The sequence below is a fragment of the Nesoenas mayeri genome (assembly GCF_963082525.1).
Source record: "Nesoenas mayeri genome assembly, chromosome: 2".
NCBI classification, from domain to species: domain Eukaryota; kingdom Metazoa; phylum Chordata; class Aves; order Columbiformes; family Columbidae; genus Nesoenas; species Nesoenas mayeri.
Window position 1 is genome coordinate 63,870,425 of NC_137543.1, and position 15,277 is coordinate 63,885,701.

Consider the following 15,277-nt stretch of genomic DNA (forward strand, 5'->3'; position numbering starts at 1 on the left):
GACGACTGGGAAAAACGCTTCTAAAAATCTTTAATCAATTTCATGAGTAGATTTTGAGTCCACTGGGGAAGTAACCATTTCATAATTGTTTTCAGAGATCATTTGAGCACTTGAACTTGATGAGAACTGGCACTCACGTGCTAAAAGCAAACTTCAGGCTGATTGTGAAATATGCCATTCTTGTTGTGATAGTTTATTACATAAATAATCCAGAGAGGGAACAGAAATAACACTATTTGACCTATACCACCGACCAAAAAGTGCAGCTTGCAAATTATGAATGTTATGGTCAGCCATAGAGTTCCCTATTTGCCATGTTTATGTCCTGGCCTAAATAAACAAGTCTTTTTTTCTGCTTTCCTAGCTGGGCGGTATCTGTAACTGAGATCAAATTGTAGCTGGAGATTAGAAATGCAAATAGTTATTCATAAAATTGTGCTTTGCAGATAGTTGATTATTTTCTGAATAAGTATGTGGCTAATTCTTTTCTAATAATAAATATATTCAGCAAGTGTGTGGTCTTTTCAACGGTGATTTGAAATTAGAGCAATGGAAGAGTAGTCTAAAACATTCACAGCAATTTAAAAGATCAGCTGTGATTTTTGTAGAGCATCTGCCCTTTGAGTATGATCTCAATGTTATGATATTCTGACTTGGTTTTCCCTTGAATCTTCTCACCTTGTTTCCAGCGCAACCCTGCTAACCACTCCACGCTGTGGGATTGGGGGAGAGTATAGGAGGGGCAAAAGTGAGAAAACTTGTGGGTTGAGATAAATACAGTTTAATAAGTAATAAAAGGAAACAAAATAAAATAAAAACAAAACCAAGAAAAACAAGTGATGCAAATAAACACGGTTGCTCTCCATCAGCTGACCGATGTCCAATAGGTCCTCAGCAGTGGCCCTGGAAAACTCTCCCCCAGCTTTTATTGCTGAGCACAGCCTTGTATGGGATGGGATGAGATGATCCTTTGGTGAATTTGGGTCAGCTGTTCCAGCTGTGTCCCTTCCCAGCCTCTTGCTCACCCCCAGCCCTCTCACCCCAAACCATAGCACCATGCGGGCTGCTACAAAGAAAATTAACTCTGTCACAGCCAAAACCAGTACACCTGGTCAAATGACTATGAAATGTGGCGATAGGGTGAGAAGAAACATCTTAGGCTGGTTTTTCTGATGGCATATCATAGAACTGCAAGGCAGGCTTTCCTTCTGCAAACTCCTCATATTTGTGGCTTATCTCAGGAATTTCACAAGTGTTTTTCCTCCTGCTGTTCTCAAAGTGCTCCTTTGGCAATGCTGGCCTGAGGTCATTGCCTTTGCAGCAAAACGTCCAGTCATTTCATTGTACTAGAGAAGTCCTCTGAGCACCCTTCATCACTCAGGGGAGGAGAGGCACAGCATACATGGGCTAAGTCTATAATCCAGAAAGAAACTGTGCCAAGAGCTGTACTCAGCCCCTGGAAAGCAAACATCTGCACTAAAAAGCCATTCCTTGGTGTAAGGCTGCCAAGTGCCACCTAGTAAACAACTCTCCGTCACTGCGTAGGACTAAGCTTCTTCATGTACCCCTTTGGAGGTTAAGGAAGCTCATTTGCACAGATACAAGCCACCCCATGCTCATCATCCTCAGGACGCAGCAACATCACTGAGCCATTCAACTTACTAATAGAAAAACAGCCTTTCTCTTCACATACCTGGAGTGGTGGTGTTTCTCCAGCTTTTTAAAGCTACTGATGTGAATCTTACCTCTCCTTTGCTAGGAAGCAGAACACATAACTGGAGTGGGAACTGAGGCCAGTCGGTTGCTGGTCGGCTTCTCTGCGGTACTCTGAGGGCCACAATGAATGCTAAGAATTGTTTCTTGGTCTTTCAGCAAACCAGAACCTCTTACCACATTAGGTTCAGTGGTGGCATTTGCCCCCAAATGCCAGACGCTTTAGAAATTAGAAATGGAGTTCGGAATTAATAGCCTAAAGATGCTATTTTTCATAAGACTGAGCAGATGGCTGTAAGTGGAGGCAAATCTACTCAGAGGAATGTATGCATGGACACTGATTAACAGAGGTTGTATGCGTGGGTGATGATCCTATTGCACAGAATTTTTTTTCAGATCTGAAAAGTGATGATTTGAACCTGAAATGTAGCACTTTTAAAATAATTTGCTCCAAATCATTGGTGACATGAATGCATCCAGAAAAACTGCTGTGACCTCAGCCTTGCTGCATTAGTCAGCCCTTATGTTAACATCCTGTTGTGGTCAGCTCTGGAAATGGCAATCTCATTTTGCCAGTAAATGCCTATTACATTGCTGTATCACATCTGATGCTGTTTTATATTAGTGATATACAGCTAGGATGTTCTTACTGTTTGCTCACACTGCTCTCCATGTTTGCTAATTCCCCTACATGTTCTTTGTAAAACTTCTCTAAGTTGTCCAGGGATGACTGATGCTCCTTGCTTTATTTTACAAATCATTTAGGGCAACTCTGGACACTATGGAAATGGCAAGGAGATCTTCTAGAAGGACCTTATCATTAGATGAAGCTCTCCTGAAGTCAGAGATAACCATGGATTTTTGCCAGGCAGGTGCAAGACTGAGTACAAAAAAGTGAGTCCCCCAAAACTGTACTAAACCAAGCCTTGCAGTATTCTGACCTGTAAAAATAAGCAACACCTTGTTGCTTTTGAACACCATTCAGCCAGAGCTATGTAAATCGTTTACCAACATAAATGGGTGCAGGTTCTCAGACAATATTATGCAGGCTACTCCACAGAAAAAAGTTTGTGCAGAAGGAGCAAAAGTGCCATACAAAATATTGCTGCCACAGCCCATATCAGAGTTCAGATCTCCTGCATGAAAGAAGAGTCCTGCCTGTTCTAGCCACATTCCAGGCTTTCCCTAAAGGTGGCTGAAATTCAAAAGCTTGGTAGCTCAGTGTAGCGAGAAAACTTTTGGCATTTAAAATTTATCTGTAATTTTTTTCAGCAGAGGTTGCTAGGTTGAATGAAGAGTGTTGGTGTCGATGGAAGGGCTGTTAGTAGTTTCTGCAGGGGAAGAAGTGAGACTAGTAAAGGCCAAGAGAGAAGCTCAAACTTTTTAAAGGGAGAAAGAGAATCAGGTTCTGTTTGAAATTTAGGTCAGAACTTCTCCAGATGTATTTTTGTATGGCTTCATTTCATCCGCTTCACTGCCATGAAGAAAATCTATCCTCTTCTTCAGTTATCTCAGACAGTAGAAATAATTTCTATGGAGCATGTTTCATCACGTCGATTCCAGGGGATAGTTAGTCTCATGAGGCTGACAGAAACACAGTCAAGGCATGTTGTTTGATTAAGTTGGACTCAATGGTAAGAAGAAGAGGCTCACTGAGACATCTGACATGATGAAAGTAGAGGAGAAACAGGATTTCACAGACCCAAAATATGGTATAGCTTGACATAGTGCCAGGTGAGCCAGGGAGTTGAAACACTCACATACTTGTTTTAAATGCTTTCAGATGCTACATTTCCATTCAGTATCCTGCCAAGTGTATTCCACGCATCGCTAGTAATGCCTGGTACAGAACTGAGAAAGCCAGGATGCCAGTTTAGGCTGCATGTTTAGGAGTCATCTGCTTTTGCTCTCTTGTTCCACCTCTGAAGTCATAAAAATTATAACAGTCTTTAACTAAACCTGATGGGATATGCAAAGCATTATGCTTTCATGTGAGAGCTAAGTAGCAGAAGCAGATGAACTCTTAAGCAGCAATGATCCTGGTTTTATGCAAATATGCCAGCTAAAAACGAATGAAGGAAGAGGAATGTGGAAATAGATGATATAATAACACAGTAGAGTAACCAGAATTATTCTGAATAGATTTCTCTTATTAAGATTTTCATAAGGTGTCAGCTGCTCTTTGTAATTCTTTTCTTAAAACTACCATCAAAGTAGGCCTTATCAAAATATACATCTTTGCTGCTGAATTTATATTAATCCTATTTTAAATCGAGACAAAACACAGGGGTTTTTTTTATGTGTGCAGGGTACTGAAATAATCATAAGAGCAAGCCAGAGTAAAGGGTTTGAAAAGACTCAGTCACTGATAACAGCAGAAGACTACTTACAAGTGTGCCATTTCATTTGCCAAACCAGTGACTGATTGAGGATATGCATTTTTCTCTATCAATTTTGTCTCAGCTGCTGAAATCCAAAGCGGGCATCCAGTCATTCAGCAATATAAGATATATTTATGATTGTGCAATTAGCTAGCTACTTGTTTTCTGCCCTTTTTCTAATTCATGTTTTGTGTCAAAACATGTCTAAGTCCTGGAACATCTACAAGTTTCTGAACAGATGTGATCAATGTGAGGGGCCCAAATATCACATTTAATGGTATTAACCACACATAGACAATGAACACAAAGATACTTATTGGGTAAATATTATAAATAAAAAACTGGAGAGGGCTCAAAATTGGAAGTGCTATACATTATTTTTAGGCTGAAAAATATTTTTAAGCTGGCATGGATGGGTAGACTTTATGAGCTTCTGAGCTCAGGCATCATTGGAAATATGTGTATTAATTGTGCTTCACACACTTCCATAGAGTGGCAGGTTGGGTGCATCTTGGTCTTTAAAATACCCATAATTATTGCAGTGATTGAAAAGCAACACTTCCTTAAACCACACTGCTCTTGTAAACACCTGACTGGCTGGTATCATGGCATATGAGATGGTATGGCATTCAACCAGGGCAGTAAACATTGTCTATGGGGTTGCAAAAACATAGCTGGGGAAGAAGTCAACCCTTTGAATTTGTTCTTAGAAATGCAACTAGCAAAACTGGGTCATTTCTACGTAGAGCTGCTTTCCCTCCCATCTTTCATGAGACGTTCTAAGCTTTTGCTTCACTCTGCAAGGCAGCTTTGCAAATCGGATTGGATCACCTGGTTCCTCCCACTGTGATGCTGCTCTGCAGTGGGATGACTCCAGGATATCACTTGAATCTTGATCTGACACCTGCTGTTGGCAACCGAAATCTTTCCACTAGCTTCAGTGGGAGTAGGATCATGCAACTGATCACATCGTAACATCAATGACATCATACTATTGCTTCTGAGGAGAAAAAGGCTGAGATTCTTCAGTGCTAAAACCGTAATCCAAGTGGCAGAGAAGCTGGCAGGGAGGACATGCAGCAGCTGAGACTATGAATAGCCTACCTCGCAACAGTGTGTGTGGCTTGGCACCAACTCATATTGACACCTGCCTTATCTGCAGGAGAAGAGATGATTTAAGCTGAGAAGGAGGACAAGGGAGACAGACAGGGTGGAAAATGGGAATATGCAATACTGTATGTCAGCACAGGGTGTGAGGTACCATAATAACATAGACCTGTGAGAAGTGGAGTCAGAAGTTCCTCAAAAGTTACTTATTGTAATGAAGGGTTAACCTGATGCATGAAGGCTGCCATTCTGAGGACACTCCCTCCCCTCCCTTTCCCTCACCCCCTTTTGTGTCAAATGTCTCCATGATCAATGTGTTCTGAAACTCCTAGTTCCCTCCTGCTCTGTTACTGTCGGTTACGTACAAGCTGTGGATGCTGCAATGCTCCCTGCAGCCATCTAACACACACGATCCAGTCCACCACTCTCGTTGGCATTTTTGTCATACCAGAAACTACAAAAACTGGAGCAGTTTTTAGAGAAAAAAATATCTCCAGCAAACCCACACAGATGCCATTCCTGTGGCAGGCAAATCAGCTATCCGTTGGATGACTTTTGAAATTACTTCATAGATCTTCTGCCCTGGTAGCAACGCTCTGCAACATCTAGGGTGTGATCCTAGCTAGGGCACCCAAGATGTGATGATTTCCACCAGTGCAGGTAATGTGAGGTTAGGAGGCCCTGCTGACAACATGGCAAGGACTGCCCAGGAGCAGCTCAGAGCATGGGCTGCACCTGAGAGTCCACAGAATCACAGAATGTTAGGGATTGGGAGGAACCTTGAAAGGTCATCTAGTCTAATCCCCCTGCTGGAGCAGGAACGCCTAGGTGAGGTCACACAGGAACATGTCCAGGTGGGTCTTGAATGTCTCCAGAGAAGGAGACTCCACAACATCCCTGGGCAGCCTGTTCCAGTGCTCTGTCACCCTTACTGAGAAGAAGTTTCTTCTCAAATTTAAGTGGAACCTCTTGTGTTCCAATTTGAACCCATTACCCCTTGTCCTATCATTGGTTGTCACTGAGAAGAGCCTGGCTCCCTCCTCGTGACACTCACCCTTTACATATTTGTAAGCATTAATAAGGTCACCCCCCAGTCTCCTCCAAGCTAAAGAGCCCCAGCTCCCTCAGCCTTTCCTCATAAGGGAGGTGCTCCACTCCCTTACTCATCTTTGTCGCCCTACGCTGAACTCTCTCCAGCAGTTCCCTGTCCTTCTTGAACTGAGGGGCCCAGAACTGGACACAACATTCCAGATGCGGTTTCATCAGGGCAGATCAGGGGGGAGGAGAACCTCTCTCGACGTAACCACTCCCCTTCTAATACACCCCAGGATGCCATTGGCCTTCCTGGCCACAAGGGCACAGTGCTGGCTCATGGTCATCCTGCTGTCCACCAGGGCCCTCAGGTCCTTTTTCCCTACAGTGCTCTCTAATGGGTCATTCCCCAACTTATACTGGAACCTGGGGTTGTTCCTGCCCAGATGCAAGACTCTACACTTGCCCTTGCTATATTTCATTAAATAGTTATGGGAACACCACTGAGATGAGGTAGGAAACCCAGCTGAGTCTGGCCCAGTTGTCCCAATTTAACTTGGGTGCCTATATTCTCCTCAGCTGTGCCAATGTGCCTCTACTGATGGGCGAGGAAGGATAAAAGACAATTAAAATTCAGTTATTGAAATGACAAAAATGCACTTTCTGACCACTGTCACTGATTCAGGTCACAACATGGTATCCTAGTTTCTCACACTGGCACAACATGGAAAGTGTCAAACAGCTGCCAGTGGGTAAGGATGACTTGCTGTAGGATGCTGAGCTTCTTCAAGTGCTCTTGCCCCTGGGGAAGGTGTGACAGCTGCATCACTGCCAAACTGACTACTGGAGAGTAAGGATCAATGGAAAAGGATTAGAAACACACCTCCTTTAAAGCCAGCAAACCCTCTGTGGTGTGGCTGTGCCTGTAAATTGCGGAGTCTCCATTCAGGACGCCCTGGGAGTTGATTTGGTTCCTGGGAAGGTTGTCCAGCCTCCTCTGCCCTGGAAGGTGGACCCTTGGGACTGGAAACACCTCTCTTTTCACAGGCCAGGCTGACTTTGTGATAGCATGAAAGTCAAAGGTATTACTCTAGTTGGAGGAGCAAGAAGTAGCAGTATGCCTGGGCAATCAGGTTCTGTCTCCGGCCCAGGGGATAAGGAATGGGAAGCGATGCATTTTCCTGATTGAACATGGCCTTGGGGGTACAAATCCACCCGAGTTTAATCTGTAACTTCCCTACCTTGAACTAGGTCCAGCCTCCTAGGCTTCAGACCAGGAATTATACAGTAGCCTTTGCAGTGCTACTTCATTAGCCCCTAGTGCTGGTGATTAAAACCAAAACAAAGCAAACCAAAACAAAGCAAAGCAAACAAAAAAACCTCTCCTTGCTACCATCATTATTTCTTCATCTCTCATGGATAAGCAGTTATAGATGCAAAAATGTATATATTTTTGGAGAACAGGTGAAGAGTTATGGAAGAGAAGTTATCTTATTAAAGTTTTACCTGAACACGGGACATTAGACTCAAAAAGAAAGTAAGTGCATGAAATTACACGGCCTCTCTTGTGCAGACATTGTGATCTGATTTTTTCCTCCTGGGTAGTAGAAAAGGTGTGAACTTCTCAATCCTTTCTTCATTTCCTGCCAAAAGATGCCCATGTTCTCAGTAGAAGTAAGCCTGCGTGTACCCAGCAAGCAAGGAACACAGTTTTCTGCTGAGCCGTGAGGCAAGATTAATGGGAAGGAAGAGATCATCAGGTATTCTGCATACATAGGAAAAGGATGCAGATACAGTGAGGAAAAGGGAGCAATGACCATCAATGGAAATGCAATATGCTGTATTCTGTATATAAATATGTATACACACATACATATTCAGATAAGATTTGACTGACATTGCTATACATTAAAAGCACATAGCTTCTTCACTATATTATTTTACTAATATATTCACTTTTTGTTTATTTGCTTTAAAGGATGCCCTTATTTGATACCTGTAAACAGCAAACTGAAAAGAGAGCATATTGTAGCAATTTCTTTAGTAATCCTGTCTATATTGGTAAAATAATCTCTGGCATTATTTAGAGAGCTGGTTGGTGCCATAGGGAATCATAATAAAACTGTTTGACAAGTCACGCCAATTTCAAGCTACTCGTCATGTTTCTTCTGAAGACCGGGGTACACAGCAGTCCCTGGGAAACAGAGTGTGGCAGTATGGTATTGTACCAGCAAAAACCCCATTTCTTGGATGTATGCTGTTGCTCTCACTGAATGCGTTCCAGCTTTCCTGATCAGACATAGATGACTTGGATCTCCCAGATCCGTCACTCACTTGCAGAGTGCTTGAAATATGAGGTTTATGCAGTAATCCACCCCTTTAGGATGGAGGGCAGCCAATCACAGTCCTGCTGCAGTGAAAATGATCCTTTCACTGTAACTATGTGTGCGTCGCTACCAGAAGCAACACGAAGGATTTCCAGAGCTGCTGAGCCTCTTCCTTCGGTCTCATCCAATAAGCACCTCTCTCCTTATTTTTATAGCTGTAGCTAGGCAGCTTGAGTACAGCGTTTCTATAATGTGGCTGTTACACATGACAAAAATTATCAGTGGCAACGTGCAACAAGCAAAACACTGCGTTTTGTGGATTATTTTCTTTTTCCCCTGGGAATGGAGGCATGTTCGGTTCCCTCCAACCTGGCAGAGGCTGAGAGACTTGCCTCTCTCTGCAGACGGAGTTTGCTAAGTGCTCTCTGGTGCGGGCGTTATCTCAGAGCAGGTGCTGAAGCGGCTGCCGTCCCTATGGAGATAAGGTGGGGGAGTGCAGGAGCGGCAGATGAGCTGTGGATCAAAGGTCACGCTTTCCCACGGCTTGAAGTGATCTAGGCTGGGCAATCAATCCCCTTCCCAGGAGGCGAGGGCTGGCTTGACGCTGACAACCACTCCCTTCATCCCACACACCTTTTTTAACGACATGAACCCCGATGAGGACTCCCGAGGTGCCACTGTTGAGAAGCGCCGGGGCTGCTACCAGAGGCACCGGTGGCGGCCGGGGCCTGCGGCGGCGGGAGGAATCCGGCGCGGCCGAGCCGCTCCACTCGCGGCCGGCAGATGGCCCCCGCCGCCGCCCTCTGGCCCCGCCGCAGCGCCGGGGGCTGCTCGGGCGGAGGAGGGGCCGTGCTCGCCGCGCTGGATTTCCCAGCCCGCTGCCGTCCTCCTGCTCCCTCCCCGCGGCAGGGCGGGCGCGGTGGCTCCCTGAGGGTGATGCCCCGGGCCGCCGCCGCCACCTCCTCCGCCGCCGGGTGCTGGGTGGGCGTGGGCGGGCGGCTCCCGGCGGCTCTCGCGAGGTGAGGAGGCCGGGCCGGGGTGAGGGCGCCAGCCCTCCCGGGGCGGGGGCAGTCTCCGCCACCGCCTCCTCCTCCCGCCCGCGCCTCAGCCGCCGGTGCCGGGCGGGGGGGAGCCGGGCGGCGCGGAGGGGCCGGCCGTGTGCGGGGGAAGGAGGGAGCCGGCGCGGTGGCCGCCGTGAGCCCGGCCCGCCGCGCCTGACGGCTGCCCGCCGGCCATTCCTCCCCTGGAAATGCCCCTCCTGGCCGCGCCGGCAGCCGGGGGCGTCATGTAGCGCAGAGGCAGCGGGCTCGGCGGGGCGGGAGAAGCCCCTTCCCTCCGTCCGCGTTCGCCGCGCACACGCACGCAGCGCAGCGAGGCGCACGGCCGGCTCTTCTCCCCCGCCCCGCTGGTTGATGCCCGGCTCGCCGGGCGGAGAGACGGTGCGCCGCTGAAGCAGCCCAGGCGCCGGGCAGCGCCACCATGGCCGAGGAGAGCTCCGACGTCCCCAAAGAGTTGATCGGTAAGGAGCGGGGCCTGGCGGCGGGGACGGGGGGAGTCCCGGGGAAAGGTGTTGCGGGAGAAGGGTGGTGGGGGGGTTAAGTTTGGAGGCAGACGTGCGCGACCCCCGGCTGCAGCGCTGCCGGGGAGGTCGGGGGGGGTTGGGGGAGTCGGGGGCTGCTGCAAGGCGGGGGTGTGCTGTAGAGCCGGGGTGTTCCGTGGGGGTTGCCTAGGGGAGCCGAAGGGGCTGCGTGGGAGGTCGGGGGGGGTCTCTGAGGAGCCGGCGGGGGGCGGTGAGGCCGCTGCTGCGTGCGGGGAATGAGCTTGCGGGGGCTGCGGGCCTGCGGCGGGGAGGGGGCGGCGGGCAGGGACTGGAAGCGTGTAACCCTCCTCGGGCAGCGCGGCGCTCCCCGGCGTGCCCGCCTTGCGGAGGGGTCTGCGGGCGGGCAGGGCTCGGGGGGTCTTCGGGGAGCTGCGGGGTCTGGCAGACGCGCAGCGCACTGCCCCGTGTCGCCCGTGCCGGGACAGCCGCACCGGGGCAGGTCCGCCTGGCGCCTCCGCCGGACGCCGCGGACTGGAGGCTCCGAGCATCGTTATTTATTTCCCCCCCTGGGTTTGCGCGGTTTAAGACTCATTTTCTTACGTGTGTACGAGAGAGCGAGGGTATTTGTAATTAAAGTTTTACGGTCGCATGCACACAAACCCCTGTGTTCCATGGTAACGCTTAGGAAATCAGAGGTGGTGGTAAGATCCCTGAAAATACTGTCGTCGCTACAGGGGAGCTTTCGGTAAATGGGTCATTAACACAGTACATTGGTAACCAGTGTCATTTGGGTCTGATGCTCTAGGCCTGGTCCTCAGCCAGCTTGCTCAGGCCAAACTTCCTTTGGTTTTAGTTGCAGTTTTTGCCTGTTGAAGAGAGATCTAAGGATCTCCCCAAAACGAGAATGGTTTATTGGAAAATGTTGCCTTAATAACAGATGGAAACAGAAATTTATCAGGCAACAAGGTACATGTTGCATTGAATACAGTCCTTACAAACCTCTCCTAGTTCATTTACACTGTTGCATTTCCTTCAATTTCATCAGCCAGTGCTGTTGGTGGGATCTGGTTTTAACATGTGTAGAAATGTTGGTAAAAATCTGGATGGAAAGTTGCAGCTGTCACAGTTTTGTTGTGTGGTTTGGTTTTTTTTTCCTCTTTTCTCTCTTTTTTTTTTTTTTTTTTCTGCATAGACAAAATAGCTCTATTTTGTAGTCTTTTCAATGTGCAAACCATGAGGTTTGCTTTAGTCTGTAGCTGACTACTGAGAAGCGATGAGCTGGGAAGTGTGCAAGGTAGGAGTAGCTATGGTCAAAACCGTCAATTTTTTCTTTTTTTAAAACAGCCAGGGATGTTGAGGTGCTAATACATGGTACTGCTCAATGTGGATCTGCCCCGTACTCCTGTATGCCATTGGTGGGGTGTGGTGCATATTACAAGGAAGAGCAAAGTGAACATCTTCATGTATCCCATAATCTGGTGGCTTTGAACAACTTTAAGTACTACCACCCAGTCCTGATGCTTTGCACCCACCCAGCCTGCTTTGACAAGGGGCATGTGGATCCGTTGATGTAGAATGCTATGATTTCTAGCAGTATTTTGGTGCCTGCATGTTAAAATTTAACCTTTTAAATATGCTTTTTGTATTAACCCTGTGTTTTGAGAACAGGATTGAAAGGATGTGCCTTAGCACTTAGTGATTGGAGTGTGGAGATTAAACTGGGGGTAGGAGTGTTTGAGCTGCAGTTTTTCTGCTGTTACTCACTTCCCGTATGACCTTTGTCGGGTTTCTTAGGTCATAGTCTTCAAAAATCCCTCTCTTACTGTTGGCTAACCTGGATCCGCTCCTCCGAGGTCTGGGTGTCTAAAGGCAGGCACTCATAGTCTCCAGTATTAAAAATGCATGAACACTTGAAAATATGACCCTCAATGTTACATTTCTATCTCTCAATCCGGAAGAGTGCTTTGCAAGTCCACTTGCCACTGATGTGTAAGGAAGTGTCCTCAGTCACATGGGGGATATCTATAAAGTCTTAATTCCTTGAAGAAGCATTTCTAGCCCTTTCTGGAAGATAGAGCCTTGGAGGGAGCTCGCATCCTGATGCTCTGTGAAGAAGTCCAGGGTCCCAGGCCCTTTATCTCTCTGTGGGTTGTTGAAGTAAGAGCATTGGAGCTGAGGGCTTGCGGTGGGACAGCGAAAGTGAGTCTCCCCACGCCAGTGCCTTGGGAGGAAGACCCTTGCGAGATGCAGGCACTTGAAGCTGTTTGTGGGAGAGTAGAAACCAAAAGGCAGAGGCTGAGGGTGGAGGTGAAGCAACAGAGACAGCAACAATACCTTCCCTTCTGCAAGGAAGTAGGACTTTTTGAAAAAAGACTGTGTGGTCAGCTTGCTTCTGAGTTCCCAAGCGGGGACAGAAAGACCAGAATCAGGCATTAGCCATGGGAGAGCCTTGGGAAAACAGTTCACATTGGTAGGACAGGGCTGGACTTTCCCCCCAGGCTTTACTTACCTGGCTGCTTGGGGAGCCTGCAGCCTGGCTTCTGACCAAGTGGTTGCCCAGGAAGCCGGCCGTGCTGGCCCTCTGCCACAGCTTGGGACAGGCTTCTCGCTGGGCAAGCCCCTGCTACCAAGGAGCTTTTGTTTCCTGATAGGAAAATTAAAATTCTTGGGGAAAACATGCCGATTCTGCAGAAAGAGCTCTTTCTGGTGGCGAGTTACTCCAACCAGGCATGTTTCTGTCTTGCACACCCTCCTGCCCTGCAGGCAGAACGCTGTGGCCTGGGCTGAACATCCAGGCTTAATAAATAGTGTGTTGTTTGTGCTAACGCATTCAGACTACCAGATGAAAATTGTGCAGAAAAGTGCTGCACAGAGCACTATAATTAAAAGCCTTAAGAAGAACCCATTATCTTCAATTTTAGCCTTTAAACTTCAGCATGCACAAGGTCAAAGTGTGTGTGTCTGGAGAGGGTGGAGACTTGCCTTCTACAGATGCCAGTTGTAGTGCTGGAAATAGGTTAATGTGTTTAAAAGATTTCTTGCTCATTCTTTTTCTCTGAGGGCTGGGGACTGAAACTTAGGGAAGGTGCCGAATTTGCTCTTATGTAGATGAACTCCTCTGTTTATCTCCCATTTACACCAGCGTTGGTAGCTGTATAGGCTTTCTGACACAGTTCCCTGTGTATATGTTCCCTTCAGGCTAGGGTGCAAATGTTTAGGGGTAGGGCTGGTTCATTTGGTACTTGGCAGAGACTACATATACATGTGTATGCATATATGTACTAAAACATTACAGCAATTAATGTAACTTTGGTGTTGGCACAATGAGGTGGTTTCACTGGGACTTGGACCCAGACCAGTGTTGCCTTCCACAGCATCCACTGCGTAGCTCTCAGGTGTTGGTGTCTGGAAGTCTGCTCAGTTTGCTTTGCAACTTAAACGTGCAGAGTGCAAAATGTGTGAACGCTGGCTTTTCTGTTACCTGACCCATTTAGCCTCCCTGATTGTAATAATGGCAGACTAAAATTTTTGCAATGCAAGAAGCTAGTTGGCTTTAGCAAGCTTTTCAGGTATAAATAGTAGCAAGTGAGGAGTTTGCTGTGTTTTCCTGGAGTAGAGCTAACCAGTGCATGCGCTACGTAGTGCTGGAAAGAAATATTAGATTGTTTTTAGAACCCTAGCGCATGAAATCGGCAATCGTGTCACAGTAGACATAACTTATTGTGTAGGTGACATACAAAAGTTGTATTTGTGTTGTGTTTAGTAGTGGTGCATGTGCATAAGACTTCAGTGAGTTCAAGCAGTTAAACAACATGGTTGAGTCTTCTAGAAAACTTGACAGTGGTATCTGTTTCCTTCTCATGTTGACACTGAAGGTATTTCATTAAGGTATTTTCTTTTATTGCAGAAAGCGTCAGGGATGTTATTGGGAGGAAAATTAAAATTTCGGTCAAGAAGAAAGTAAAACTGGAAACCAAGGGAGATAAAGTGGATAACAAAATATTGGTAAGTACGATGACTGACTCTGATTAAATTTGTGGAGGGAAAGCCAATATCTTTTCAGAAGGCATTAATTCTCCTCTTGAAGGATTCTTTGAACTTTGTGTGTACCATAAGATACACATATTACTTGTTTTCCTACTTTCTAGCCTGCACAGCAAATTGATGTGCAGGTGCGTACATGTACATATATCAGTGAGTTATTATTCAGAGTTTAGGGTATTCTGTTGTGGACTGATGCTAAAGCAAGCTATTATTAGAACCTGTTCTAAAATAATTTGCTGCCTTTGCTGGTTAGGTTTCCCATTTACATCCGTAGGAATTTTGAGTGGACAAGAAATGCAAAATAAAGCATGTAGAATTACTTATCTTTAGAGAATCTTCTGCAACTGTTATGCATTGAAGAGAAACAGTAAAACTCTTGTGGTTTTTGAACTCAAATGGCTGTTTCTACTTTTTAGTGTTTTCTGTTAAGTCACACATCTGCAATTTAAAATAAATGCTTACTGTGTGGGATCCTCCATTGTCATTCCTAAAACTGTAGTGGAGGAGAGTGTTGGATTAATGTCACTGAAGTATGCTTTCCTGTTTTCTCAAGAATAGTTTTGCTGGCCTCTCTTGATAAGAAGAAAGCTGTGGTAATGAGTCAGTATGCTTGTGTATTATCTTGAATACGTGGGTATGCAAAAAGAGATGGCACTTTGTTTTTTCATTCTTTTGATACCTCTCAGGACAACAAGAGTAACAAATACAAATAAATACAGTGATGCTATAATATTTTGCAAGATGTTTGAAATTTGGTGCTTTCTATCAGTAAGAATGTGATTGCATACTTGAAAGTTTCGTTGCTAAGACTGTTGTTACAGATTTTAGGTACATAACCCATACAGATACTCTGTTTTGTCTTTAGCAACTGCCAGTTATTAATCAGTTCTGAATTTATCTTCATGAAGTACATGTTGATTATCCCAGGGCAGGAAGACTGTTGATAATGGTTTACTTTACAGTGAGAGCAGCTACTTAAGGAATTTGGAATATTTTCTGCATAATATTGATGCATGTTATATGTACTGGAAATAGGTTGAGTATGTGGATGTTGATTGATGGTCTGGATTTATTTGAAAGCCATGTTTATAGGGAAGGCTGACAGTTTCACTGAAGCAGTAACACTTGACTGA

The 15,277-nt window shown here is 46.2% G+C and overlaps 1 protein-coding gene across 2 annotated transcripts in view; it reads left to right on the forward strand.

Annotated features, from left to right (window-relative positions):
* Positions 1 to 10,039: 10,039 nt before the first annotated feature.
* Positions 10,040 to 15,277, forward strand: part of CARMIL1 (capping protein regulator and myosin 1 linker 1) — a gene marked incomplete at its 5' end in the record, with an annotated part of 194,315 nt that continues 189,077 nt past the window's right edge. For both annotated transcript variants that reach the window (XM_080338963.1, XM_080338964.1), the window contains 2 exons: positions 10,040 to 10,079; positions 14,008 to 14,105. In XM_080338963.1, coding sequence (XP_080195089.1) covers positions 10,040 to 10,079; positions 14,008 to 14,105 — 138 coding nt within the window. The remainder of the gene's footprint in view (positions 10,080 to 14,007; positions 14,106 to 15,277) is intronic.